General features: G+C 39.9%; 1 protein-coding gene across 2 annotated transcripts in view; it reads left to right on the top strand.

Moving 5' to 3' along the window:
* The window catches only part of LOC130178587 (collagen alpha-1(XI) chain-like), an 87,207-nt gene that overhangs the window by 26,461 nt on the left and 35,290 nt on the right, over nucleotides 1-25,456 (top strand). For both annotated transcript variants that reach the window (XM_056390951.1, XM_056390952.1), the window contains 27 exons: nucleotides 1,627-1,926; nucleotides 3,078-3,143; nucleotides 4,242-4,283; nucleotides 4,738-4,800; nucleotides 7,448-7,522; nucleotides 8,117-8,200; nucleotides 9,694-9,750; nucleotides 10,259-10,312; nucleotides 10,471-10,524; nucleotides 10,944-10,997; nucleotides 11,130-11,183; nucleotides 11,970-12,023; nucleotides 12,129-12,173; nucleotides 12,965-13,018; nucleotides 13,120-13,164; nucleotides 14,682-14,735; nucleotides 15,825-15,869; nucleotides 16,245-16,298; nucleotides 16,403-16,447; nucleotides 17,333-17,386; nucleotides 17,481-17,525; nucleotides 18,510-18,563; nucleotides 18,673-18,780; nucleotides 20,061-20,114; nucleotides 22,812-22,865; nucleotides 24,155-24,199; nucleotides 24,514-24,567. In XM_056390951.1, the coding sequence (XP_056246926.1) occupies nucleotides 1,627-1,926; nucleotides 3,078-3,143; nucleotides 4,242-4,283; nucleotides 4,738-4,800; nucleotides 7,448-7,522; nucleotides 8,117-8,200; nucleotides 9,694-9,750; nucleotides 10,259-10,312; nucleotides 10,471-10,524; nucleotides 10,944-10,997; nucleotides 11,130-11,183; nucleotides 11,970-12,023; nucleotides 12,129-12,173; nucleotides 12,965-13,018; nucleotides 13,120-13,164; nucleotides 14,682-14,735; nucleotides 15,825-15,869; nucleotides 16,245-16,298; nucleotides 16,403-16,447; nucleotides 17,333-17,386; nucleotides 17,481-17,525; nucleotides 18,510-18,563; nucleotides 18,673-18,780; nucleotides 20,061-20,114; nucleotides 22,812-22,865; nucleotides 24,155-24,199; nucleotides 24,514-24,567 (1,767 nt within the window). The remainder of the gene's footprint in view (nucleotides 1-1,626; nucleotides 1,927-3,077; nucleotides 3,144-4,241; nucleotides 4,284-4,737; nucleotides 4,801-7,447; nucleotides 7,523-8,116; nucleotides 8,201-9,693; nucleotides 9,751-10,258; nucleotides 10,313-10,470; nucleotides 10,525-10,943; nucleotides 10,998-11,129; nucleotides 11,184-11,969; nucleotides 12,024-12,128; nucleotides 12,174-12,964; nucleotides 13,019-13,119; nucleotides 13,165-14,681; nucleotides 14,736-15,824; nucleotides 15,870-16,244; nucleotides 16,299-16,402; nucleotides 16,448-17,332; nucleotides 17,387-17,480; nucleotides 17,526-18,509; nucleotides 18,564-18,672; nucleotides 18,781-20,060; nucleotides 20,115-22,811; nucleotides 22,866-24,154; nucleotides 24,200-24,513; nucleotides 24,568-25,456) is intronic.

The raw sequence follows: 25,456 nt of genomic DNA, 5'->3' as shown, positions 1-25,456 counted from the left end.
TGCTAAACCATCACATAAAACACTACATAATGGGGAACATTTGGGGGTTAAACTAAAACAATACGGCCGGGTGCTCCGCCAGCCAAATGTCTGCCAAGTGTACTGTGATGTACCTTGAGGTGGATAACGCAGCTTCACTCAGCTTGAGACATTACATTCATTTAAAATGACAGGCTGGAGGGCTAAGCACAGAAACTAAACATATGCTGAACCATGTTGGAACACTTGTCTGATGACTGAGGAATGTGATGCGCTGGAAAACCTTTTTAGACAGTGTCACAGGGTCAGATTGCCCCAAGACCAAAGTACAGTTGGTGGATGCTTTTAATAAAAGTGTGTTGCAGTATTGTGTTGTCAGTGGGTGGTTGTTTATATTTCTGCTATGCTCTACAGTTTGTGCATGTATTTATAGTTTTATCGTACTTTTTTTTTTGGGGGGGGGGGGTGTTCTTTTTTATTACTGCTAGTACTTTGGGTACTGCTTTTGCTGCTGGTAGATAATGTTGCTTGAAATATTCCCAACCGTTTAAGTCTCACCTAAATATAGCCATGGTCTGTGGTTTGTTAGATGCTCAATAAATGTACCATGGAATAAATAAGATTGGAGTGATTGGCCAGCTGGCAAAAATAAAGAGAAACGGAAAGAGTTTAAGCCTTCAAAAAGCTGCTTGATTCATTACCTGTTTAGAACATGGATGCACTCTTACAGAATATTTGTAACCTCTAGTAATTCAGCCTTTGATGTCTTGCACTATGATAAGATCCCATAAAGAAAAGAGTTACTTTGGTGAGCTGCAATGCGCTCAAATACAGGTTGTTCTACAAAGACTGCACAGGCTGTGTGACAACTTTCACCTCACAGAAGGATGCCTAAAAGAACAAAATTTACATGTGAGGTTTTCTTCTACATTCTCCCTCGAGACACTTTCAGTATTAGATGACTGATGATTCATCAAGTGCAACACTGATTGACATCTTTCAAAAAGCTGAGCTCAGTTTGAATTACAAGGCAAAGCATATAAACCAAAAGTGTATTCACATTTCCTCAGATTCTGTGTTTTAAATTATTTGTGAGAAGATGTTTGTGCATGTGTAACATTTGCATTGGATCTTTTGACAAAGATTGAAATGTAAAGATTATGCTGTCTGAAAACCTTGTAGTCTGTCATTCTGTAATTTTACAGCATGAATATGTACATATGTATATTTTACATAGTGAACCTTATTTTGTTGTTTACTTTTTTCAAGCATTAATGTGTCAGTAGTTTGGGACATCTAAATGTGATTATACTGTAGATGTTAATGTTAATAACAATGCCTGTTGACAAAATATATGTGTATTTTCACATATGTTGAGTTTTGGATGCCGTCCCAAATTAGACACATGGATGTGCGCACTACTAAGTTGAACTTTCCTTAAAGGATTTTAACCGAGATGATGTCCATAATGTTAGTGCAGTTAACCAAAGTGCTAAATCCTAATTCTTTGACTGTGAATCATATTATAAAGTTACATGTGAATCATTCAAGCTGTTCACATGGTTTCATCTCACTAACCAAACCTTCATGTTCCCTCCTATCTTAACAACCCCTGCCGCCACTATGCGATGCCTTGACTGATCCCAGAGCTACGATGGTGAAATAGTGGATGATTACATCACTGGTGTGGAACAGGTCGGTGTGGACCCCACAAAAGCTGTGGAAACTGCTGCCCCTGAGGACGCCCAAGAGAAGGTGGACCATGCCACTGACGCGTACGAGTTTAAGGAGTACGACGTGAAGGAATATGACAACAAACAGTTCGTAGAAAAGCCATATGACTATGGTGATTATGGCGATTACACAGACGCCAAGCCTACACCTGCAACATATGAAGAAGAGTTTGGTATTGGTGTTCCAGCGGAGAGAGATATCAGAGAGAGCAGTGTAAGTGCTGGTGTGTTTTGGAGACGTCGTATGGGGGGGGGGGGGGGGGGGGGGGGTACAGAGGGGGGTGGTGGCATTTGTTGATGGGGTGTTTGGAGTACCCTTTTTGTTTGTTGTTTCTAATGGTATCAGGTTATAGCTTGGAGCATTCTGCCTGCACATTCACCAAACACAAACACACTAGCAAGCACAAACGCACACCTTGTCTATCTAAGTCTCCTAGAGATAAACAGATGTCGACCCAGCTGTCAGCACAGAAACGCCCTCCATAACCTCTTGATCCCCGTGACCTCTGCTGTTTATCAAAGACATGCTTCTCCCTAGTTATCACACCAATGATCTGTTTGGATTACCAGATGACAAACCAGGTCTTAGCAAATGTTTTTTCGTCCATCCAGATCAATATCCGAAAACCAGACAGAAATATCTGCTGAGCCAGTGTCTATCGTGGCTTGTTTCCAGCCCCCTTCCTTGCCTCAGGATCCAGATTCTTAGAGGCAGGAAGTGACACAGTCCCTGTCTGGATGTTGGCTTGAGATCTGTCTGCTTTGGGTTAATCTGTACTGCTTTATTAGTGCTCTCAACTCTACAATCTCAGGACACCACAGCCCTCAAAAAGAGTTTCATCTTCAGCCTTAACTGTACAGTCTAGCGGTTTTTGGACACACTGCTGTAGGTGGTTTGGGAATTCTTCTCATGTGAAGTCATTGTATGGATAGTGTCAGGTAACGACCTCTGCATTTGTGCACAGTTGGGGTCTTTTTTTTTTGCACTCCCTGGCTTTTAGGAAGCTTAATAAATAGGAGTCAGACCAAATTCTAAATTATAGCTTCTTACAAAATGATTCTTGAGGTTTATTTTTCCAGCAGGCAGAGAAAAAAAAACTGCTTTTTGCCTTGAGAAATACCTAAATCCTTATAAGCATGCAGAAGACCAGTCAGCATTTTGCTGATCTTTTCTTAGCAGTTTTGTTAGAGTTAAGTAACCTCTATGAAAGAGAAGACATCCAGGGCATCAGACAGGGCATCTGCTGCTCATTGGTCTCACATTTTCCATTTTTGGCTTTCAAACCCTGGGTGCTCCGACCTTATGCATCAATGTCTGGCCTGTGACTGTGTAAAAAGCTCACCTGGTCTGTCTTATGTCTATAGGTGACTGGAGGTCAAAGTTACCTGGGGGAAAAAGGAGAGAAGGGTGAACCTGCTGTTATCGAGCCAGTAAGTGAAGTATTAGTACTCATGTGTCTTAATTCTGAAAACAAACCTAATAATTGAAGAAGACATTTTTAAAAAAGTTTTTCCAAGCTAATTTGGGCACCAGAAAAATCACATTCATGTACATTTTTATAAGTCACATTCACAAACTTTAATGTATTAGAAACAGTAATATCAAAGAACAGGTGAACTTCTTTACTACTAGATAATACAGTATTTAGCCTGCTAATGTTGTAGTTATAGGACAGCACAGAGTTGCTAAATAGCTAGCAAGCTAACGGGCTTTGCTGCCAAATTCATGCAGTTGTTAGCTGGTAGCTTACAATAGTTTGATAGCGCAAGTCTATCAGTACATTACCACACTACTTCTACATCGTCTATCTATGTAAGCTGTCTTAGCTGTCTAGCTTAGCAGCTATCCTTCTATCTTTATTTTAGCTAACAAATGTTCAGATACATGGCATATTTCCGAACTAGTGCTGACTTGGCTTTCATATCAGCAAAGAGTTTCCAACTGTTGCACACAAAGATTTATAAGTCTATAAAAGCCTGAATCAGATTCTCTGCATATTTTCTGAAGAATAGGGTTTCTTTCATCAGTTATCTTGAACAGATCATCTCTGTCATATGTGATTTACTCTCATATGTGTAAATTTATTTCACATTTCAATGCAACTCAACTTTAGGTCTTGTTTACTTACTTACTGAGGCACTTATAACCAAGATAAGCTACCCTTCTAATGAGATTTAACTCTCATCTTTGGCCTATAGACCAAACAACCACTGTCTACATAAATTCTTTTGAGAGCCATCCTATACAATTCACCACTGCAGCCTAAACATTGACTAAAATAGCAGCTTCAGTTAATGTCTCTCCTCCCATACAATCTGTACCACCACAGGCTTCCGTCCAAATCTTTGACCACACACACATTATAGAACAAAGCATCATATAGCTGAAGCATTGTTAATGTAGCTATAAGTAAACTCTCCAACCTCAAACCGAAGCACCTACTGGCTCTCATTTCTTCCCCTATTCTCCTACCTGTGGATTTACAGGCTTCCCTATAATGCTACTGTATCCACTTTTTCCTTTTTCAGGGGATGCTTGTAGAAGGACCCCAAGGAGCCCCCGGCCAAGCAGTGAGTATCACGTTCTCCCACACTCCTGTCTGCCTTCCACAGATGGAGAACAGCTAAAGAGGGAAAAAATGTCTTTATGGAAAGAGCGTCAGTCCTGATCGCCAGTGAAGCTTGAGTTGGGAGAGACAGTCAAAATGTGAATTTTTGTGTGTGTGTGTGTGTGTGTGTGTGTGTGTGTGTGTGTGTGTGTGTGTGTGTGTGTGTGTGTGTGTGTGTGTGTGTGTGTGTGTGTGTGTGTGAGCGAGCGAGCGAGCACAAGAGAGAGAAGGAAGGGGGGTTGGGGGCTATTTTATTTTGAGGCTTATTTCTTTTTGAACCCATGTCTTTTCCTCTGTCTTTGTTGGCCTATGCATTTGAAGTATTGGATAGACTGACTGTGGTGGGAATGCTGGTTAGCAGCAGTTTGGGATATAATATGTTAAGTGTATGTGTGTCTGTGTGTGTGTGGTTTCAGGGTGTTCCTGGTACCCCAGGATTGCAGGGTCCCCCAGGTGCCCATGGAGATCCTGGTGAGAGGGTGAGTGAAGGCTGGCCTCATTTAACAGCTGATTACAGATGTTTTTGAGGAACACTGCGACCCATTCTCTCCTTATCCAGAATGTTAAAATTTATCAACAGTTATATTTTGCCTAAAGAAGAAAAAAACATATTTGCACCAATCAATTAAGATTCCACATAAGTTGTATCAATCAAAACATGTATTCAGGCTATCATTGACACAAAACTGAAGTGCTAACTTCAACCTTAGCCGTTCATCTTACTTGTGGAATAATGGGAGTCAGCATATATATATTTAAACACTCCTGAATTTGTTATCCTGCTGTCTTACCCTTTATTGGAAAGCTGTGAAGTACTGTTTCAATGCCAGGGAATGAATAATACAATTAGACACAGCTTGCTACTGCAGCAGTTGGGGGATATTAGTGAGGAGTGGTGCAAGGAAATGAGATGCCTATAAACTGTCAATATACAAAGAGAAGTTCTGAGAAGCAGCTTTATTGGTTTGCTACAGGACTTGTGAGAAGTTTGCTGTAAAATATGTAGAAGTGTAAACTTTTCTCAAAGCCGTTTTTTCCCAGCACTGTGGGATTCCACTCATTTATGTGATTGATTGGATGACACAATATAAGTGCCTGTCCCCTCCAGAAGGCTGGATCTCAGCTTGTTTTTCCCCAAATGTGGTGATTGCCCCGCACCCCTCTTTCATCACCCTTTTAGGTCTATTCTGTCTGTGGAGGTTAACCCATTCTTTGCCAGCTACAAAATACCAAAACACGCCTCCTCCAGTATGACCAGCACTCCTCACCAGTATGAAAGGCTTATTGTTCCACAGGGTCAAAGTGATCAAAAAAACATTTTGTTGGTCCAAAAGTCTGCCCCCCTCCCTTCATTTCCTCCCATGAGAAACAGCCTTGCTGAGGACTGACAGGGGGATTAAAAGTGACTCGTTTCTGTAGTCTTGCGGTTTTCCGTTGCGCAGTATCCGCCTGGACTCCGCGGTTGATTGGCTCATTTCTCTCATGATCACCATATCTCTCCTTTCCACTGAAATACCACTTTCCCAGCCATGTACAACCGTCATTAACACTAGATGCCACTGCTATGCTTACTGTAACAGCAATGGATGGAGAGTATTTACCACCTCTGGGAAAAGGCAGATGGGAACACATGGCATCAATTTGAGCCAGCAGTCTGAGATTGTTGCACATGACGAGACTGCTAAATAGATCCTAGTTTCTCTGGAAACATTGGGTACTTCTTAGGCTTGATCTGAGTTATGATAAGTTTTTGTCTTTATATTAATTCAAAATCCAGTCACATTATAATTTAACTGTCTGTTCCTACTATAATTATTCAGTATGAGCAACATTTGTGTAATGTGTTGTTTCTAAATAGTTTTTATCCACATGGTTCTAAGAATCCGACAAAATATTTCAATTACTTTTGAATATGTACAGACATTCATGGTCCGCAGAGGATGAATCCTAATGACTTTGGTAACCACCAAACATGCTTTTGCACCTGTTCCACACTTTAGTTCATGACAATGGTCCTTTCAAACTAATGGCTAAATCCTTAGTTTTAGCTGTACTTTGAGCTTAATGCTAACATGGCAGGCTAACACCCCAAACTTCTCATGATTAAAGCTGTTAGTATGTTAATATTCTCAGGTGGATATGTTAACACGCTAATGTTAACATGCATGCATTAAGCAAAAGCACATCTGAAATCACAACTTCATGCTAACAATTACAGTTTAGACTGATGAAAGCTTAGCTAGGTCTGACAAACTGAGATTTCCTAAAACAGCCACTGTAGTAAGAAATGATCCCTTTTAATTTATGTAACAATGTAATCTCCCTTCTGGTGCCACACAAAAGCCAAACATTTATTTCTGCCCCACTTTGTGGTAAACAGCTAAGAATAGAAAATTCAATCAAACAGTTTTGTTTTCTGGAATCTAATGAGCATTATAACCTCACAGGGCCATGTCTGTGGATTTTTTAGTCTTGTTATAAAGTCAGTGTACTCCTGCAGGCAATATCCTTAGGCCAGCTTAATGAAAATACATGCTTTGTCTTTGCTCGCAATTGAATTCCCAGTCTTATTCTTCTCAGTAGGATTAGTCAATTATCTGTTTGGAATAAGCGACAACAGTGCAGACTGTAGCAAAGGACCATCCCATTGAAATTATTGTTGTAGATAAAGAAGGGGTTTGCTGTGTATAGATTAGTTTTTTCAGTCTCTGCACTGTTACTGTTGCTACTGTTGTTTGTTGGTACCATTATCAGTTTTTTCTTCTTTTCAATTTACAGAGCACCTCCAGGGTGTTATAGAGGAATGGCAAAATAATCATGTTATCTCATGGGGAAATATATATGGCCTGCTTATTAACCACATCTAATTAATTGCTCACATCATGTAAACACTGTGTGCTGATATGCAAGTCAATAAAACACCAGCTGATTTGAAATTCAATCCTTTGAAGATATGTTTGTTAGCAACAAATACTGTAAAGTCCTTTTGAATAGCATTATTGTAGCTAATGGAGATTTCATATCCGTTGGTTTAGTTGTTGACCTCCGCCCCAACTGTATTAAACATTCACACTGAGGCATGATATCTTTGTGCTTTAACTCTTTCTCCCTCCTCTGATTCTCCAGGGTCCCCCAGGGCGTCCTGGTATTCCTGGTTCAGACGGTGTCCCTGGGCCCCCAGGTACCGTTCTGATGCTTCCAGTAAGTCCTGCCGCTCTCCACATGCCCACTGGGCTCTGTTGTATTTTCCTCACATACTGTGCACCCTCCATCTCAGGCATTAGTCCGTGAACTCACTTCATTTAGTACGTTTACCTCATAGCATCACCAGCGGGCCAAAGGATCACAACCTTATTTTCTTTGGGTTACAAATCACTTTACTTGTAAATGTCAGCCGGTGCAATAGAGTGGAACCAGTGACTGCTTTGAAAGGCTTGGTGACACATATTTGTGTGTGTGTGTGTGTGTGTGTGTGTGTGTGTGTGTGTGTGTGTGTGTGTGTGTGTGTGTGTGTGTGTGTGTGTGTGTGTGTGTGTGTGTGTGTGTGTGTGTGTGTGTGTGTGTGTGTGTGTGTGTGTGTGAGTGAGAGAGAGAGAGAGAGAGAGAGAGAGCTGCTGCCTGTGCTTGTATGCCAGGGTATGTGTGTGTGGCATGGTGACAGCTTTATAGGTTTAACAGAACACAGAAAAGATTTGAACACACTCACCAGGGGAGGCCATTAGATGCATCGCTCTGTTAAAAGAGACAAGTCTCCTTGATTTTAACTGTGTTTCTTCTTTGTTTTGTGGTTGTCAGTTCCGTGCGGGCGGTGAGGCACACAAGGGACCTGTGGTTACAGCCCAGGAAGCTCAGGCTCAGGCCATCCTATCTCAGGCTAGGGTGAGTATCAGTGGCAAATGTGTCCCCAGTGCATCCTACCCAGTTTGGAGGAAACAACTATAACTTTCTGTGTCTTGGTTTATTCTAATTAGCCTCATGGTGTAATTTTTTTTTTCTTTTTTTTTTTTTTTTTAAAGTTTATAAAGAAAAATTTTAAATGACCCAGAGAGTGTATTAAATAATGAAAAGGAGAATCACTATTCAGTCCCCCTCATCCTATAAATTGTCAAAATTCCAAAATATGGACCTACGTCAGGTTAGGTAGTGTGTGTATATATATATATATATATATATATATATATATATATATTATATATATATATATGTATATATATATATATATATATATATATATGTATATATATATATATATATATATGTATATATATATATATATATATATATATGTATATATATATAAAGCCACAACAGATGTTCACACCCACTCAGGGGTCTCGATAACCATAGCGGTGTTGAAAAACAGGTTGAAATATGCAGCTTTAAGCAAGGTGCGACCTATATTAGAACACATGGAGACGATTAAGTGTGGTACAAACACTAAATATTCACACATTCACAACACTCTATGGAGCTGGAGGACTGCCATAACTGGTGTTTAGTAATGTCTAGAAAGCACTTGTCACCTTTCTATATTTGTCTTTTATGCCAAAGGTTTGGCCCCAGGAAGGAAAAAGGAAAAAAAAATGTCAGGAATGTACTGAAAGTGAATTATAGGGACAAGTTGTAAGTTTGTACGTTTTTTCTTGAGGTATTTGCAGTCTGCTAATGCTCTCTATTAATTTGTTTACCACAATGAACATATGCTAATGTGTGATTTGGTCTTAGTGTAACGTCGGGCATGAATTGCTTCAGTAATCAGGCTGCAAATACATTCCAGACAACTTTTTGGCAGCCCCAAGCTGTGGTCAACCATGAACAGAAACAAAGACCAGAGTGGTAAACTGTGAACAAGAACAAAGTGAAGTTTGCACACTTTAAGGTTCCATGCTGTACAGAGGCTGAATAGGAGGCTTTTTATTAGTCTTTTTTTATTATTTGCAGACCCCTTTTGGGGTTCAGTCCAGTTACATGAATGAATGTTGAGTCAATGTCAATATCACAAAGTTCTGCTTTATTACAGGCACTAAATGTAGCATTTTAACAACCATACCCAATTCATTTTGTAATATTACAATAACCCCATAAACAAACAAGACTAATGATGGTCTTCACCTTGAGAATAACAAAAAGTTTTGATCTATCAGAAAATTCAGAGCATAAACAGATGCTTTCATGATCACTTGACTGGATGCTAATAAACTGACTGCAAAGAGAGCCTAATAATAAGGCACACATGGCTGCACTTCTAATGCAAAACATACATTGTCTAATGTCTAGTGTTTGAGGAAGAAATATTGTTTTTGGACACGTCCGTTTGTGTCAACACTGTTCGATGATCATTGGTTTATGAGTTGTTTCTGTCTGATCCACAGCTGGCTATGAGAGGGCCTCCAGGGCCAGCGGGCATGACAGGAAGATCTGGTCCTGTGGTGAGTGGCTTTTTTACACACGCAGCTGATCTACTTACCATCCACTCACTTTACAAGTGATGAGAAACACATTGGGCGATTAGAGCTACCTCATGTGAAGGGCTCAGCTTCAAGCATTTATCATCCCTCCTAACACACACACTTGTATCACACACACTCGCTGTCTGCTTGTGAGGTGATTTTGTTTTATTCCATAACTACCTGAGAAGCAGATTGATGGACTGATTACAGGCAAAAACAAAAACTGATATCTTGTTACATATTATTTATGGTAAGGCACAATATATTCACACACACAAAGTCTTGTGGACTGATGATTGCTGATCTCTCTCTCTCTGTCTCTTGTACAATCACAATCAAGTTTAAAATCTTACATTATGTCCATTTGGATTTGGTTATAGTTCATTCTAGATTATTTTGGTTTTTAAGACAAATGATTAAATGACAGCATATTTGGCTTCAGTGAAGATATATTCATTCACTAAATTTGTATGTCTGTGTTTAATAGGGAGGTCCTGGTTCTCCTGGACTTAAAGGTGACAGTGGCGACTCTGGACCACAGGTGAGAAGACAAAATAATACGAAAAGTTTTTGTTTTTATTAGTAATTATAGAGCTCATGTATTTGTTGTTTCATTGAGGTTCTCTCCTGCCTTTGTATAGTAAGCTTCCATTTTTCCACTTTTATCCTATACTACTGTTTTATATTTACTCTCCATAGGGACCCAGAGGTCTTCAAGGTTCAACTGGGCCTCCAGGAAAAGCAGGAAAGAGGGTAAGAATACTTTTTTATCCTGACTCAACCAAGAGGTTTTTAAACTTTATTACAGTCATTGATTCATCATTGATTCATCTCCATGGCGAAATTGTGTTGCAGCAGAAGACATAAGTTTAAATTCCAAAATTTCTCATATGTCTGCCTAACAGGAGTCCAAGGATCAATGCTACAATACCCAAAAAGAAGAGCCAGTCTAGTTTCAAACATGGCCTTCTTTCAAATAAGTCAGCTGCACTCAATAATCGTCTGTGTGTGTCGAGTCAATTCATAAAGTCATGTTTATTTAACTATGAGCTAGTTAGAAAAATGATAGCATCTTCCCTGTGTTTATTCTCCACAACCATTCAAGATAATTGAATATTTTTCTTCTAATGTGATTTCCATGTGGCCTGACATGATATTTGTGTGTTCTCCAGGGTCGTAATGGAGCTGATGGTGCTCGAGGAATGCCAGGAGAGGCAGGGCCCAAGGTAAAGTACACACCAGGTTGTCAAAAAAATAAAAAAGAACAATGTCTGTGAGCTGGATTTGAAAAGTGTGTTTGGAAGAACACCTGCTATATTGATTGATAGAGCTAACCATTTCTTTCTGTGCTTTTTCAGGGTGACCGAGGTTTTGACGGCCTCCCTGGTCTTCCTGGAGAGAAGGGACATAGAGTAAGTATGAAGAGAGAGAATTTTGGGTCTTGCGAAAGAACAAGGTCAGAGGACAAACATCGTCAAAGGCTTCTATCTGCCTCCAAAAATAAGACCATGCTGTCTCTTATTTCTAGTCCCAGATCCTCATTGATCAAAAGTCTTTGCTGCTCTGTACCCTGTCCTTACAGCAGCATCAGGGCTGATTGGTAGTTCAGACGCCACCACCCATCCATCTCATGTACACTCCAGTGTTGACAGATATGAATTCTGAAGCAGTGGAACTCATTAGGGCGTTTGACCCAGTTACGAGAGGTGGGACCGACTCCAGAACCACTTTGGCTGCGTGCAACCAGGCCTGGAGGCGAGTGTGGAGTGCTGAGTTTGGTGTTGTGTGGAATTTGGGCCTGCGTAAAGATTCAAAAGGGAGAGGACAGAGATCACAGAGGGGTATTTCTAGACAGGCTTTCGTGCCTTATCCTATACTGAGTAATTACAGGGCCACAAGAGGTACGCCAGTGCTTATAGAGCACTATAAATACTGGAAACCATGTAGGTCCATGCCAATTGTGGTGACCATACTTACTGTAGATTAAAGGCAGTTTTGTTGCCCATTTTTGTTGCTCTCTTTTAAGCATCGTCTCTGTACGTTCTCTGAATTTTTGACCCATATATTTTTTTCAATAAGTAAGAGTTAGGAGCCTTTAATCTCTCTTAGCTGCAGGGACCACGCTTGTGGACTCTCTTGTGACCCTGCCACTCCCACTCTTTGTTGATATTCCTTTTCTTGTGATCTTTTCTCTCCAGGGAGAACACGGTCCTACAGGTCCTCCAGGACCTCCAGGAGAGGATGGCCCAAGAGTGAGTAGTATTACACAGTCCTCTTACAACTTACCCTTGTTATCAAAAGTCTTCAAAATTCCACTGCGCTCTGTCATAAACCTCTGTTTTCTTTTCTATCCAAAGGGTGAAGATGGCCAGGTTGGACAGAGAGGTGTGGCTGGAGAGAGTGTAAGTACATTTATTATCTGATAATACAGTGAGACCAGATTGTTAAACTGCAGCTCACGGTAAAAACAAGAATATGATGAAAATATGACTATCATGTTACTCCTTTCCTCTGCTACCACAGGCCTCACCCCCTCATTCCTTCTCTTGTATTAATTTTAGCAATTATTTAAACACATAACCTCGCCCTCCTCTCTTCTTGCAGTTATAGCGACATTCCTGTCTGCAAAGACCATTGCGTTTGTACTACCGACCTTGCCAAGACCAAATGTCTCTGAATAATAGATCAGAAAATAGAAAAGAGAAACGTGTTGTTCTGTCATTACCCGTGAGAAACTGCCACATGCTGCCGAGTTCTGTCTAAATGGACCATAGAGCTGCATGAAAAATGATTTGCTCCCTGTCATACCCGAAACAACACTGTCCTTTTTAGAAAAATGGTTGCACACTATATCATCACACAGTGTCCATAAGATAAAAGGGCACAGTAAGTGCATTGATTTCAAGTGCACAACTTAAGAATTTGAGATAAGAAAACAACTTAATTGCTCATTCCCTGAATTGCATCTGCAATTACCATGCATGTCCTCATGAGGTCAGTGTTTTAAAAACTCAGGTCAATCACTTGAAGGATTTTCAGTCCTAATCTAATGTACTTTTACATTATGTCTTTTTTTATTTCCACCCTTTTTCTAAATGCAACATACAGTTTCAGTCATATTAACATGAAGTGATTTTTGTGAAGGTGTTGTTTTACAAAATTTTCCTTAACTTGTAATTGTCTTGATATACAGGGTCCTAGAGGTTTGCTTGGCCCCAGAGGGTCTCCAGGTCCCGGAGGACAGCGTGTAAGTACACCTGCTATATCTCTTGATACTCATACTACTCATAATTTGTGTTCTAACTTAATGAGATGTCAACTTTCCTTGTCAAATTGTCATCTCCTTAGGGTCTTACTGGACTTGATGGGCAAGCCGGTCCCAAAGGAAACATGGTGAGAAATATTCATGTTTTGCTCATTTGTCATATTTGGCCAGTGACAGAAGAAAGTCAGATTGTCAGAAAGTGAATTTTTATTTATTTTATTTTTTTTGACACACATTTGTCCAGACCACCTAAGCAATCAGTATATCATTATGCCTGCCTGAGGCAGATTGGAGGTCAGTGACCTTTAACCTCAATGTAACATCATAAGAATGGAGATAATGGAGCTCATTTGCTGATTAGAGATGGTGCTTGGTGCAGACCTCCCCCGCAAAACAAAGTCTGCTGATTTGAACAGGCCACGATGAAGGGGCCTTAAGATTTAGTAAAGGGTGAAACAGAGAAGCCTGTCTGCTCACGGTCCCATCATGCACTCAGCTTCCCGGATGGTCCCAGTGGGATGTTTCGACTGAGGGTAACTGATCACTGGTCAAGGCGGTTGGACAAGCCCACACATTGTCTGTGGTCACTGAGTCACTGAGCCAAAAAAACAAACAGCTGTTGAAAGGACACAAAACAATAGACATTTGGTATGCTTCTCATTAATTTCTCCAAACCTGATATTGATCACAGCCTACTCTAAAAATCAAAGCAGAACACTTGAAAGTTTCCAAAGCAGTAGAACTTCCCAAAGGGTTTATAATCCCAGATTGTACAAGCCTCTTACATATGAATGTTTTTAAGGCATCCTCTACAAGTGAAGCACCCAAATGTTTTTACCAACTACATTTGGATCCTTTATTTAAGCTCAGTTTTGAATCCTGTACTAACGGCCCCGCTAACAATTACAGTCAAGCAGCCTAAAATTCTCTGAATCCAGCGTTTGTATTTAGTGTTTGTTGTAACAGCTGGAGTGGGCTGCTTCACAAGGGACTTGTCTGTTTTTGTATATGTTTGGTTTGTAACACACTAAATCTCAGCAGGGATACCAAACAGCCCACCATTTCCAGTTAGTCCTATTAGCATTAATCCATACCCAGATGTCTCTGCAGCCTCACAGCATGTATTCAGAGAAAGTATTTCATCACCAAACTTTTTTAAATTCCCACCAGTCAGCAGATTTTACGGATGGTTTTGATAGGAACTAAACGTAACTTTGGATGAGGCTAGGAAACAGACAGCTCTGCTTCATGAGCCAGTGTATCACATTTCTCCCCTTCCATCTTTTTGTTTCACAATCTTGACACATATTGGATGAAGCCAATTCATCCAATCTATCCAAACAAAGTCACCCAGTGTTTTCACTTAACCCAGTGCCACATTTTTGATGCAGGAAAAGTACATTTGCAATTGAATTCACATGAGGACAATTCTTTAAATCCACTGGAGTGGAGCAAAAGACAAGATGCACCTCATGACTTTGCCTTCATATATAAATTAAATTAGTTTGTCTCTGTGTTTATTTAATTTTTTGGTAGTATTTTTTTTTAGTAGTCATGTAAATTTAAAGTAGTAGAATAGAAGTGAATCAGTTGCAGCAATTAAAAATATTAATTGCATCATGTGCTTTTTCTTTGTTATGTGCAGGGTCCTCAAGGAGAGCCAGGGCCTCCTGGGCAGCAGGGTATGCCTGGTCCACATGTAAGTTTCTCTTCTTTCCTCTCTTTCTCTGTCTGTCTATGTTGTCTAACCCTGTCTGATCACCCTGTCTCTCTTGCTGTGTCTCTCACTCTCTGTTCAATCCCTTCATTTTTTTTCTTCTCATCCTCCTTCCCTGCCTCAAATCTGTCCTTTCCATACTCCCCTTTGCCATATCCAAGTTTTCTGTAAACTCAGGTGATCTCTCACACTCCTGTTTTTCTTAATCGGATGTTCATAGACGTATTTTTACGTTGCTCTCCTTCCTCTCTCTTCTTTCTCTCCATCCTTCATTCCTTAAATGGATGCCGCTTTGTGAGGCATTCCACAAAATTTGCACCTAATTAGAGCAAAGACTTTTCACTAACATTGTTTCTCTGTTGCCACGAAAAAGAAAAACATCCTCTCTGTCCTGCTGAGAGGAGACATATTGTACTCATTTGATAGCACTTAACCCGATTACACTGTCCAGTTGGTGGCACAGTGAAAAATATTCCGTTTTATAGTCATCTTTAATACAAAACAGCACACCCAATATAGTAGCCAGGGGTAAATGACCATTGCCAGGTGAGATTTTCAGTCCTGCTGACGCTCATAGCCTGGACAGGATGCCGTCATTTCCCTGGAAAGTATTAGTAGGAACCTATCCTGATGGTATACAGGTTGAATAAATAACTTGTTCCTTTTTAGTTATACCTGGCCAGAAGCAGATTGATGCCTTCCAGCAAAGGCATTGGACCGTAGAAAAGTAACACAGCTCTCTTATTTTAAGTGTTAATAACTTTTTTTTATTATTATTCATGGGGGGAGTTCTCAAAAAGTCTTTAAGATGTGTGACTTAGAAATCTATCTTAGAAAATAATGGACCTCCCTTTGCACAGCTGAATGAGCAGATCTGAATAGGCAGCATAAAGTAGCCAACCAACAATAACAATGGTTGGAAAGAAGGTGAATGCTTTACAAAATAAGCAAATCACAAATACAGAACAAAGCAGGCGCTCTTTTCCCCACTTCATTTTAAATATCATGCAATCCCTCTTATGAGAAATGATTTTCTGTTCTAATAATGGATCTACTTCCAATGTCTTTCAGGGTCTTGTTGGTCCTCAAGGTCCAATCGGGCCTCCTGGTGAAAAAGTAAGTAAAGAGGGAACTCTAGTCCTCCCACCACAACTCTGCTGTCCCGATAAGTGAATGTTTCAGTCAAGACCTCTTAAGTGATTCTGCAGATTCACTGCTGAGCTATAGGCCATTTCTGGCTGCACAGCACTGATGGCTAAAACACACACAAACATGAACACCCACAGACATACACACACACACACACACACACACACACACACACACACACACACACACACACACAAATACACACACACACACACACACACTTTATACATTTTGCTGTATGAGTACTCCTGCATGAACACTTACTTTGTCTAACTGAGAGTATTCATCAGTAGTTTTATGCGTCTATCCATCCTCCTACTTAACTACTATTTGTCTTTGCAGGGACCTCAAGGTAAACAAGGTTTGGCTGGCCTTCCTGGTGCTGATGGTCCTCCTGTAAGTAACCCACCTGACTCCTTTTTCATTTTTACATCATTCAGACAAAATACCAACACTCAGCATGTTCACCTGTGGATAAATGATCTCTCTGACTGCTCTAGGGTCACCCAGGAAAAGAAGGTCCTGCAGGCGACAAAGGAACAGCTGTGAGTATTATGTAGTTTAGCTTTTAATTTGGATTTTACAGTACAGTCCATAATTTCAGTTCTCACAGACTCACTGGCAGTTTTTGCCAATAATTAAACTTAGCATTTGTTTAGCCTTTATAGTGTGCCAAAGGGGCCAGGTTTAATATAACCACACAATTTAGATAACATCAGGTAAGTTGTCTCAGAAATAGAATACACTGTGTTTTTTATGGTCAGTATTTAGTGAGAGATTTTACTGTAAAATATTAGTGTTGTACAGTCAAAATCCCTCAGTTTCAGACATGGTGATCATAATGTTTTTCCAACGATGTGTTCATGAGGCAAAAGATTAAAACCGAGTTATTATTTGTACCAGACAGAGGCAGCAAGGGCATTGTGCCATATTCCCCAGCCAGGTATAGTTAGGGCAGCCTATAGTGCTGTTGAAATTTGGATTCTAGTTTAATCCATCAGGTTTTTTTGCTTGTTTTTTTAATATAACTGTCCCCACCATGTTAATTATGTAAAACATTTTACATGATGATACCAAGCAATGTAAAATTTGGTAAGAAATTGTTCAATATTAAAAATGTACAAGAGCTAATCAATTTAATTGAAGTGAAATGCTATGATATTAGCTAGCTTGAATGTAGCTCATTTGTCATTAGTTAGATTTGTTTAGATTTTTGTTCTTGTATTGTCTAGTATTTGATATTAACATCATCAGATGGCACTGTCCATTTACTTATGTCCATTTAATTTTGGTTTTTGTCCTTTTAATATGTGTAACTGTGTCATGAAAGAAAATGATTTAATACAGTAGAGACAAAGCATAGTAAAGGTTGAAGCTACAGTAACACTCACTTCACTGATCACATGATCCTTTTTTTTTTTACATTTTAGGGTCCTCCTGGTCCTATGGGATCCATTGGCTACCCTGGGCCTCGTGGTGTGAAAGTAGGCACTATCTTAGTCATGCAGTACCACCCTGCCATGATAAATCTCCATTTTCCCTGAATATCATCTTGACTCCATTTTTCTCCCTCTCCAGGGTGCTGAGGGCATCAGAGGCCTTAAAGGTGGCAAAGGAGAAAAGGTAAACACCTCTCCAGTCTCCTCTTTTTCAACATGGTTGACAAATGTCATTCCCCTAAAAATGGACCCATCAGAGTAGTAATTCCTTCTCAAATGAGGCTTCCTTTGAATCCAGCAAAGTGGAAAAACTCTTGAAAGGCCCATCAGGCTGGCAGTTAAGTCATCATGCCACTGAGATGTAATGGAGTGTGGAACATTAAACTAGAATGAGGCTGTTTGTAGGGTAGTTTCAGTGAAGATTGATCTGGTGCCATTGTTTTCTTGGATTGCTGTGGTTGAACGTAGCCTGTTGCTACCTCAGTGCCACTCTGTAGATTTTCCACTAAATAGTCAGGAAATTGGAGCTCTTCAGAGATTACATAAAAATACTGAATATGCTGTTAAAAGCTACTTATACTTTGATACATCTGTCTTAAGTATCCTGCCCTGTCCTGTGGGACTAGTATTTTACCAATCCCAAAGATCACACTTATAAATGATATACTTATCATATTGTATTGCATTGCTTTTTATTATCTGAGTGGTTTCATGCATAAAAATATCACAAAAAAACTGTAATAATATAATGTAATATACAATATATAAATATATGAATAATGTAATTGTAGCACCTTGGAAAAGTTTGAGAACTGCATTCTCAATTTTAACCACCAGATGTCAGTAGAATAACACACTGAAAGAAACATAACTTCATTTGAATGCGTCAGTGGAGTGGCCACTAGATGTCAGTATTTTTCTGTCCTAAGGAGTTTCTACACCTCTCAATGTTACTGTAAAACTGCAATGATAAACTTTTTAAAGCTATTTGTCACTATCACTGTTGTTTTGTCATTTAAACAGTCAATCAAGGTTCCACATTTTTGTTTTATAAAGTCGGCTGTATTACAGTTGAACTATCTTACTGAAGAGTAATCATTTTGTCTTTGTGGTACTGGATAAAACACTCATCTCTAAACAATCATACTTTTGTCTCTTTCATCTTCAGGGAGAAGATGGATTTCCTGGTTTCAAAGGAGACATGGGTCTCAAGGGTGACAAGGTGAATCATCCTCTCTAAAGATAAAACTGATGCTTGTGGAAAAAAATAATAATAATGAAAGGATAGTAAAGGAAATCCCTTTGGTTACATTTGTTTTCTTTGCATCCAGGGTGAGGTTGGTGTAGTTGGATCCAGAGGAGAGGACGGTCCCGAGGGCCCCAAGGGCAAGTCAGGACCTGGCGGAGAAGCTGGTCCCATGGGATTAGCTGGAGAGAAGGTAAATAATCAATACCCACGAAGGCTGGACTGTGGATTTTCCTTATTTCCTCATTTGATTAATGTGTTTTATTGTCGTGCTGGAATTCAAGCTCACTTATTCACTTACAGAGTCCAGTGTCTTACAAATACAGTTCAAAGTGCTTTAAAGAGCAATACCGGTTCAAACATACATATACAGAAAGTCACTCATATATAAGTAGATGTAGGAGTACAAGGGCTGTTTGAGTGTGGCAGGGTTGGAAAAACAGACCAGAGTAAAGATTGTTCTTTTCTTAAAGTAATGGGGATGTCTTAACTGAACTGAACTGGAAAGACGCAGATCTGGGGGAGAACTGTTCACCACAGTTTTGTAGCTATTTTGATCATTTGAAGTTTTGGTTTTTTTTCCACCCCCCTTCAGCTCTGTAAAAGTCCCATTTTAATTGGATCATGTTGACGTTTCTCCACGGAGCTTATCTTTCCACAGAGTATCTTGTTTCATTGTGCTGCAGTATTTGTACTATAACACATTAGTATTAAAGGTTACAACAAGATCTTTGTGGATAAAACTACATCATAAAAACACAGTAATGATGCCAGACAGGACTAATTGTCAAATCAGCAACTGTAGATATGAAACACTGAAAAATTATTAGAGCTCATATAAAAAAAGGAAGACTATTTGCAGCTCTAAACTTTATCAACAAGTTATTTTAGTCGTTTTGCTAAAACTGAAATCAACATTTGCCGTACAGATGAGCTAATCCCACTTGGTACAAATACAAACTTTAATTCCCTTCTCATTGCTACTTATGCTACTATATATCAATAAGATTTTAAGATTTATTTATCGATAAATGTCAAATCTGCTGACGTCTTCACCTTGAGTTGTTTAAAATTAGTGCGACAGTAAAGTCAAAGTACAAATTACCAGCACTGGAGTGAGATGTAATGGAGTCATAGTCAGATCTGTATAAAAATATACGACTTGACCTTTTGTTTAAAAGCACACAGGACAGTTACATCAGACTCCGTGTGATTCCTAATGACCGTACCGCGTCTGAAATGGCTTAGATAGACCAAAATGAATTCACATAAATGGGTGAAAAGCAGGAAAGCCTCTGCACGGATGATGTCATGTGCATAAACGTGGTATTAAAAAATTTCTCACACCAGAAGTAAAACTTTATGGTTATAAGTTTATTGCTTTTTGCAATGCTTCTGTGAACTTTACTACAGTCTCTAGTGACACAATGAGAATTCAATGTCTTGGTTTTGTTTTTCTTTGCTCCTTTTTAGGGAAAACTTGGAGTCCCTGGTTTGCCTGGGTATCCTGGAAGACAAGGCTCTAAGGTATGTGATGAACAGTGTTCTATTGTTCAATGTGGAGAGATACTTGTTGTGCATAATCCCCTGGGAGGTCAGAGATCAGGGCCGGCTGAATGTAGATTCAGTGTCTTGGTCATGGGCATTTCAGCAGAGAAGCTGTTTGCTGCCATGGTAATGTGAGCAGCTGAAGGGTAATGTTCACGCTAACTAGACTGCCTTTCAGTGTGAAATCATGCTCGTGTGTGTGCGCTTGCGTCTCCTGTCTGCCTGGGCACATAACGCATACGTGTATTGCATGTGTGTTCATGTGTGAATGTTTGCTGTTTTTCTGTATCGATTCTCTTGGTGACTTCCTAATCTTTTTAAAGAGGTCTGGCTGATCAGCATTCACTCATATCTAAATTTGCTCCCATGTGCCTTTTCTAAAACTTGCGGATTTGCTGACTAACCCTGATTCGCACAAACACAAACCCAAGCAGACACCTACTGTACTCTCTCCACAGCTCTCATAAGGAGCTTAACTTGCATGGTCACCTGCTGGGGTCATCAGCTGTCCTCCTTCCTTAAACTCTTCCAGACATTATCTAACAGTTTGGCATTCCTTGCATTGTAGCACTGACCAACGTGCCACAGCTCCACTATCAAGATGTGCTGCTGCAGCTGGTTCCTCTCTGCTGCTGTCAGCACTGACAGCTTGGCACTGATATGACGGGTCAGATACACCTACTCTCACAACATCCAGATAGGCAAGTCTCCTGCTCTGTGTGTTAATGTCAGCAGGATCTGAGCTGAGCGCGGCGCACACATTAAAAAGAGACTTGGGCAAATTACACAAAGTGGGGGAAACGCAGAAGAATGGAGCTGAGACGGTTTCCATCCATTTGTTCCAGTGATTTGAAATCAGTTGTTCCATTTTGTTTAATTACAGGATATTTCACAATTGAACAAAACTATACACAAGTAGAATCAGTGTAATGAATATGTAGTAAAAGCCTGCAGTAATAGCAAAGATGAAAAAAAAACACAAAGGATACTCTTTTGTTTGTCTCCATAAATAATTTTTAACAAAGGCTGCCCACAAAGGTTCCCAGTGGAGCCCAGGATCAGATCTTCCTTTTAGACTCTGTATGCTTCAAAAAAGGAGAGAGAGAGAGAGAGAGAGAGAGAGAGAGAGAGAAGACAAAGGCATCTTGACTTTGGCATGGTACAAACAGTGCCACAGTCTCTTCTTCTTTTCCTCTAGAAAAAGGAATATCCAGCTTTTGAGCTTTTTGTACAAAGTTTGAAACTGTCTGTGGTAACTTATAATGAGAACGCTTTTATAGACCTAATCCTCTATAATTTTAAAGATACTTTACAGTTTGTTTGACAGGACCTTAAGAGCCTTAAATGGATTCATAGTATTTAAGAGATGATTTGCCTTTGATTCTATTGCAAAGCCCATGATCCCACAGCACAGTCTCATAAGTGTTGTACATTTACATTTACATTCAATCATTTGGCAAATGCTTTTATCCAAAGCGACTTACAAGCGAGCAACTACACTAAAATGTCACATCGTCCTCGTGAGCAGGTTCAGGGTCAGAGTCCTGGTTCGTTTGCAGCCTTTTATCCCCCTCGATCAGCCTGTGCACGCATCCCTCCACTGGCTGTGTTTTTGGCTGCTGCACCCCATCACTCTCTGTTAACAGCTTTCCCACACCGTTAATTCTGGATGCCATTTGCAATAGCTTCAGTGGACTGTCTTATCTCTGTGGCACAAGTCAGGCTTGTCCAGTACCAGCTCTCCTTTCAGTTTACCATAACTGCACCTCTGTGAAAAACAAATTAAGCAGCATAGATCTCCCGTTCCTGCTGTCTCCACAGCGTTAGGCTGTTTACTTCTTGCAATTCTGCCCACGCCACCTTGTTGAGTTGGCCTTGCTTCTACAGCACAGTGTTATGCCATGTATACATATGCATGCGAGCAGTAATGAGCACTAAAGTTGTGCTATGAATCAGAGAATGTTTTGCAACGCAACGCAAAGCACCCAGACGAGGCTGAGACAAAGAAACATTCAACTTAAATAGATACAGCATTTATCTGACCTAATGTTGCATAAAGTGAGGCTGTATTGCTACTCCTTTTATTCTTGGCGCTCCTTTTATTCATCCAAAAGCGATTGCCCTCCTAGTATTTGTTTGGCTGGCACCATCATCACTATCAGAGGGCACAGCCTGCAAAAGCCCAATCATTAAATTGCTGATGGGTATCAAAGGGGAGCTGCTGTTCCCTTCCTTTGTCTTTATTTCCTCCCCCTGTCTTTTTTAACTTCCTACTTTGCCTCATAACTGTGCTAACAAGCTAACATCACCTCTGTCTGTTTGTGTGTGTCAGAAAGTCTTAAGTGGCGAGGAGGAGACTTTCCAATTGAGTTCGTTTGAAGCATTTAAAAGAGATTGCTCATTTATCTATGGGAACTCACAACTGTAAACTGTAACACAGTGATAAGAATGAGTGATAAGAATCTGCTGGTTAGTATGGCAGTACCTACACTGTGTAAGGACTTTTAATTAGCCTCGGTCAGTAAAGCGCAAAAGGAATTTTGCTAAATCCTCTTCAGCCTTTGTAACATTGTTACTGCAGGGATCTCTTATTTTATACCCTCCAGCTCTCTAATGTATTCCCCTATCTGTCGCTCCTTTCTCACTCACTCACTTTTTCTTTTACTTGTCTTGCAGGGCTCCAACGGCTTCCCTGGATTCCCTGGGGCGAATGGCGAGAAGGGAGCACGGGTGAGCCACAAAATTCATTATTCTCTCCCTTATTAAAGACATGTACACTCAGTCACTGTGGGCTTTCCTATTTAGCAAAGGGAAGTAAGTGCAGATAGCGTTGAATACTGAAACACATCATGGTCAGTGAGTCTCAGCAGACTAAGACACATGTATTGTAACTAAGACATTGGTGATTAAACTCCAACTGAGGACTCAGAAGCAAAAAATACTGTCAAGTATTGATTTGAAATCTACTTGTAGCCTTTTTCTATAGTGCAACATAACCTGTAGACAGTGTGCTTTGCACTTCAGATGTAGAATGTGTGTGTCACTGTTTTTGTAACCCAGCTGTGTATGAACTGCACTACAAAATATGTAAATACCCGAATTTGTGATTGTTGAATATTCCAACACCACTGGCAACATTATGCTGCTCTAACAGTCTCCACTCTTGGGAAGACTGGCTGCAGGGATTTTCTTCCATTCAGCCACAGTAGCATTAGTGAGGTCTGGTAAGCAATATGGCCTGTCGTTCCAGTTCTTCCCAAAGGCATTGGATGGAGTTGAGGTCAGGGCTCTGTGCAGGCCAGTCAAGTTCTTCCCCACAACAAACTGGGAAAACCATGTATTTATTCACCTCAGTTTGTCATTTAGAAACAGGAAAGGGCTTTTCCAAAAAAGTTGGAAGCACGCTATTGTCCAAAAGCTATCATTGTATGTTGTGGCAACTAAATTTCCCTCAATTAGAACTAAGGCGCCAAGCCCAAACCATGAAAAACAACCCAAAAACGTGTGAAAACAAGGGTGTCCACATACTTTTGGTCTTGTGGTGTAATCGGGCCTTAGCAACCGAGGGAGGACTGACAACTATATTCAGCTTTGTGAATGTGACTGTAGAATGGGTCCAGGTGAAAAGGGTTAAAGATGATGTAGATTGGGGGGGGGGGGGGTATTTTTGACGAGACGAGCTCTTCTCCGCTCTCAGACAGGCTTTGCATTGAGAGGCAGACACCCGTGGCCCCATAGTGCTAGAATTGACAGGTAGTTCAAGCTGTCAAGGGCCTGTGGGTAACCACTTACCACAGCAATTTGATTATTTATTTTTGTCCAAAGATGCTCAGATGGTTCTATTTCATCTCTCACTCAGTCTCCTTTAGCATTTGTGTCTGCCTCATGTTTGAGTGTATTTGTTATTATAGAACTGCTTTAGCTCAAACTTCTTAAAAGAGATGAAAAAGTACTCATATTGGCTGATGGTACAAGGAATGATTTTGTCCTAAATCAAAGCTTTTCTTTTTCTTTTTCAGGGAATCGCCGGCAAAGCTGGCCCTAGAGGGCAACGTGGCCCAACGGTAGGCAATTCAACCGTCTGCCAACGCAGACTGAACCATCCACATAAATGATTTATTGTGTTCAAATGAAAATCTCTTCCTTTGTGTAGTTGTGTATTGGCTGTATTTTCCTTTTCGTCTTGAGGAGATATGCGCTGGGTAGTGAATTGTAGAGACAGGCAGAGAGGGCACTAGATATTGATTACCTGCCCTTTATGCTATTACTTTGTGTATTGGTTTTGGTTTTGTTATATTTTCCAATATAGAACAAAATAGACAAAATGCCATTTGTTTAACTTACCATTACTGTAATGCTCTATATAATGTGTATTTAGGGTCCACGTGGTGGGCGTGGTGCAAGAGGACCAACAGGAAAACCAGGTGCAAAGGTGAGAGCAAGGGTCATTTGTTCAATATTTAACAGTGTGGTCAATGATAGGGAATATGTCTAAATGCTTAACAACACACACAGAATTAAAGTGAATGGAAAATTTACACAGAAAGTAGCTTAAATATTACATTTGACATAACTGATCAGAAGTTATGATTGACTAAGTTGAATTGTTATGACATTGAACCATCTGTAGCTGCACATTAAAAATGATCTTACTTATAGGAAATATACAGTATATTTTAATGGCAGGTACTAATGTGTGGTTTGCAACAACGAAGCTGTTTAGGACCACTTATATTTAAATTTTTTACTAATGTGCAATCGCTGCTAAGGTGCTGTATATATAAAGTTTATTATTATTGCTATTAATCATTTGCCGTTAATTTTTGAGAATACCAGCTGTGCATTGTACGCAGATATTTCACAATACACACATTAGCTCCCGAGGTCTTTAAATGAGGAACTGCAGTTCATAAAAGTCTGGGTAACCGTAGACAAATTGATCTTGATGTAGAAAAGGCAAACTGTATAGTGTTTAATTCAAAACATGAGTTAAAAATCACGCACTCTTTACACAACTGTGGAACAGGCAGTGACAAAGTTATTACAGATGATTTTTTATAATAAAATTATATTGAACAGGCAAGTAGATTAGATTTGACAAAAATGTAAAACAAAAAAAAAGAAATTAGGAAAGGAAAGTAAATCTAGTCCTTCTGAAATGTGATATTGATGGAGAGAGCCAGCCATCCTGACTTATCTGTGATCAGAGGATGGAAGTTGCTTTATTGATTACTTCAGGTCTCTAAGAGGTGATGCAATTATGTAGAACTATCCATTGTACCAGATAGGCTTCTGAATTACTGTGTTGTTTTGTCTCTGTT

This window comes from Seriola aureovittata, chromosome 12 (genome assembly GCF_021018895.1).
Source record: "Seriola aureovittata isolate HTS-2021-v1 ecotype China chromosome 12, ASM2101889v1, whole genome shotgun sequence".
Taxonomy (NCBI): Eukaryota; Metazoa; Chordata; class Actinopteri; order Carangiformes; family Carangidae; genus Seriola; species Seriola aureovittata.
Note: the sequence above shows the minus strand (reverse complement) of the source record. Positions and strands in the feature narration are given on the sequence as shown.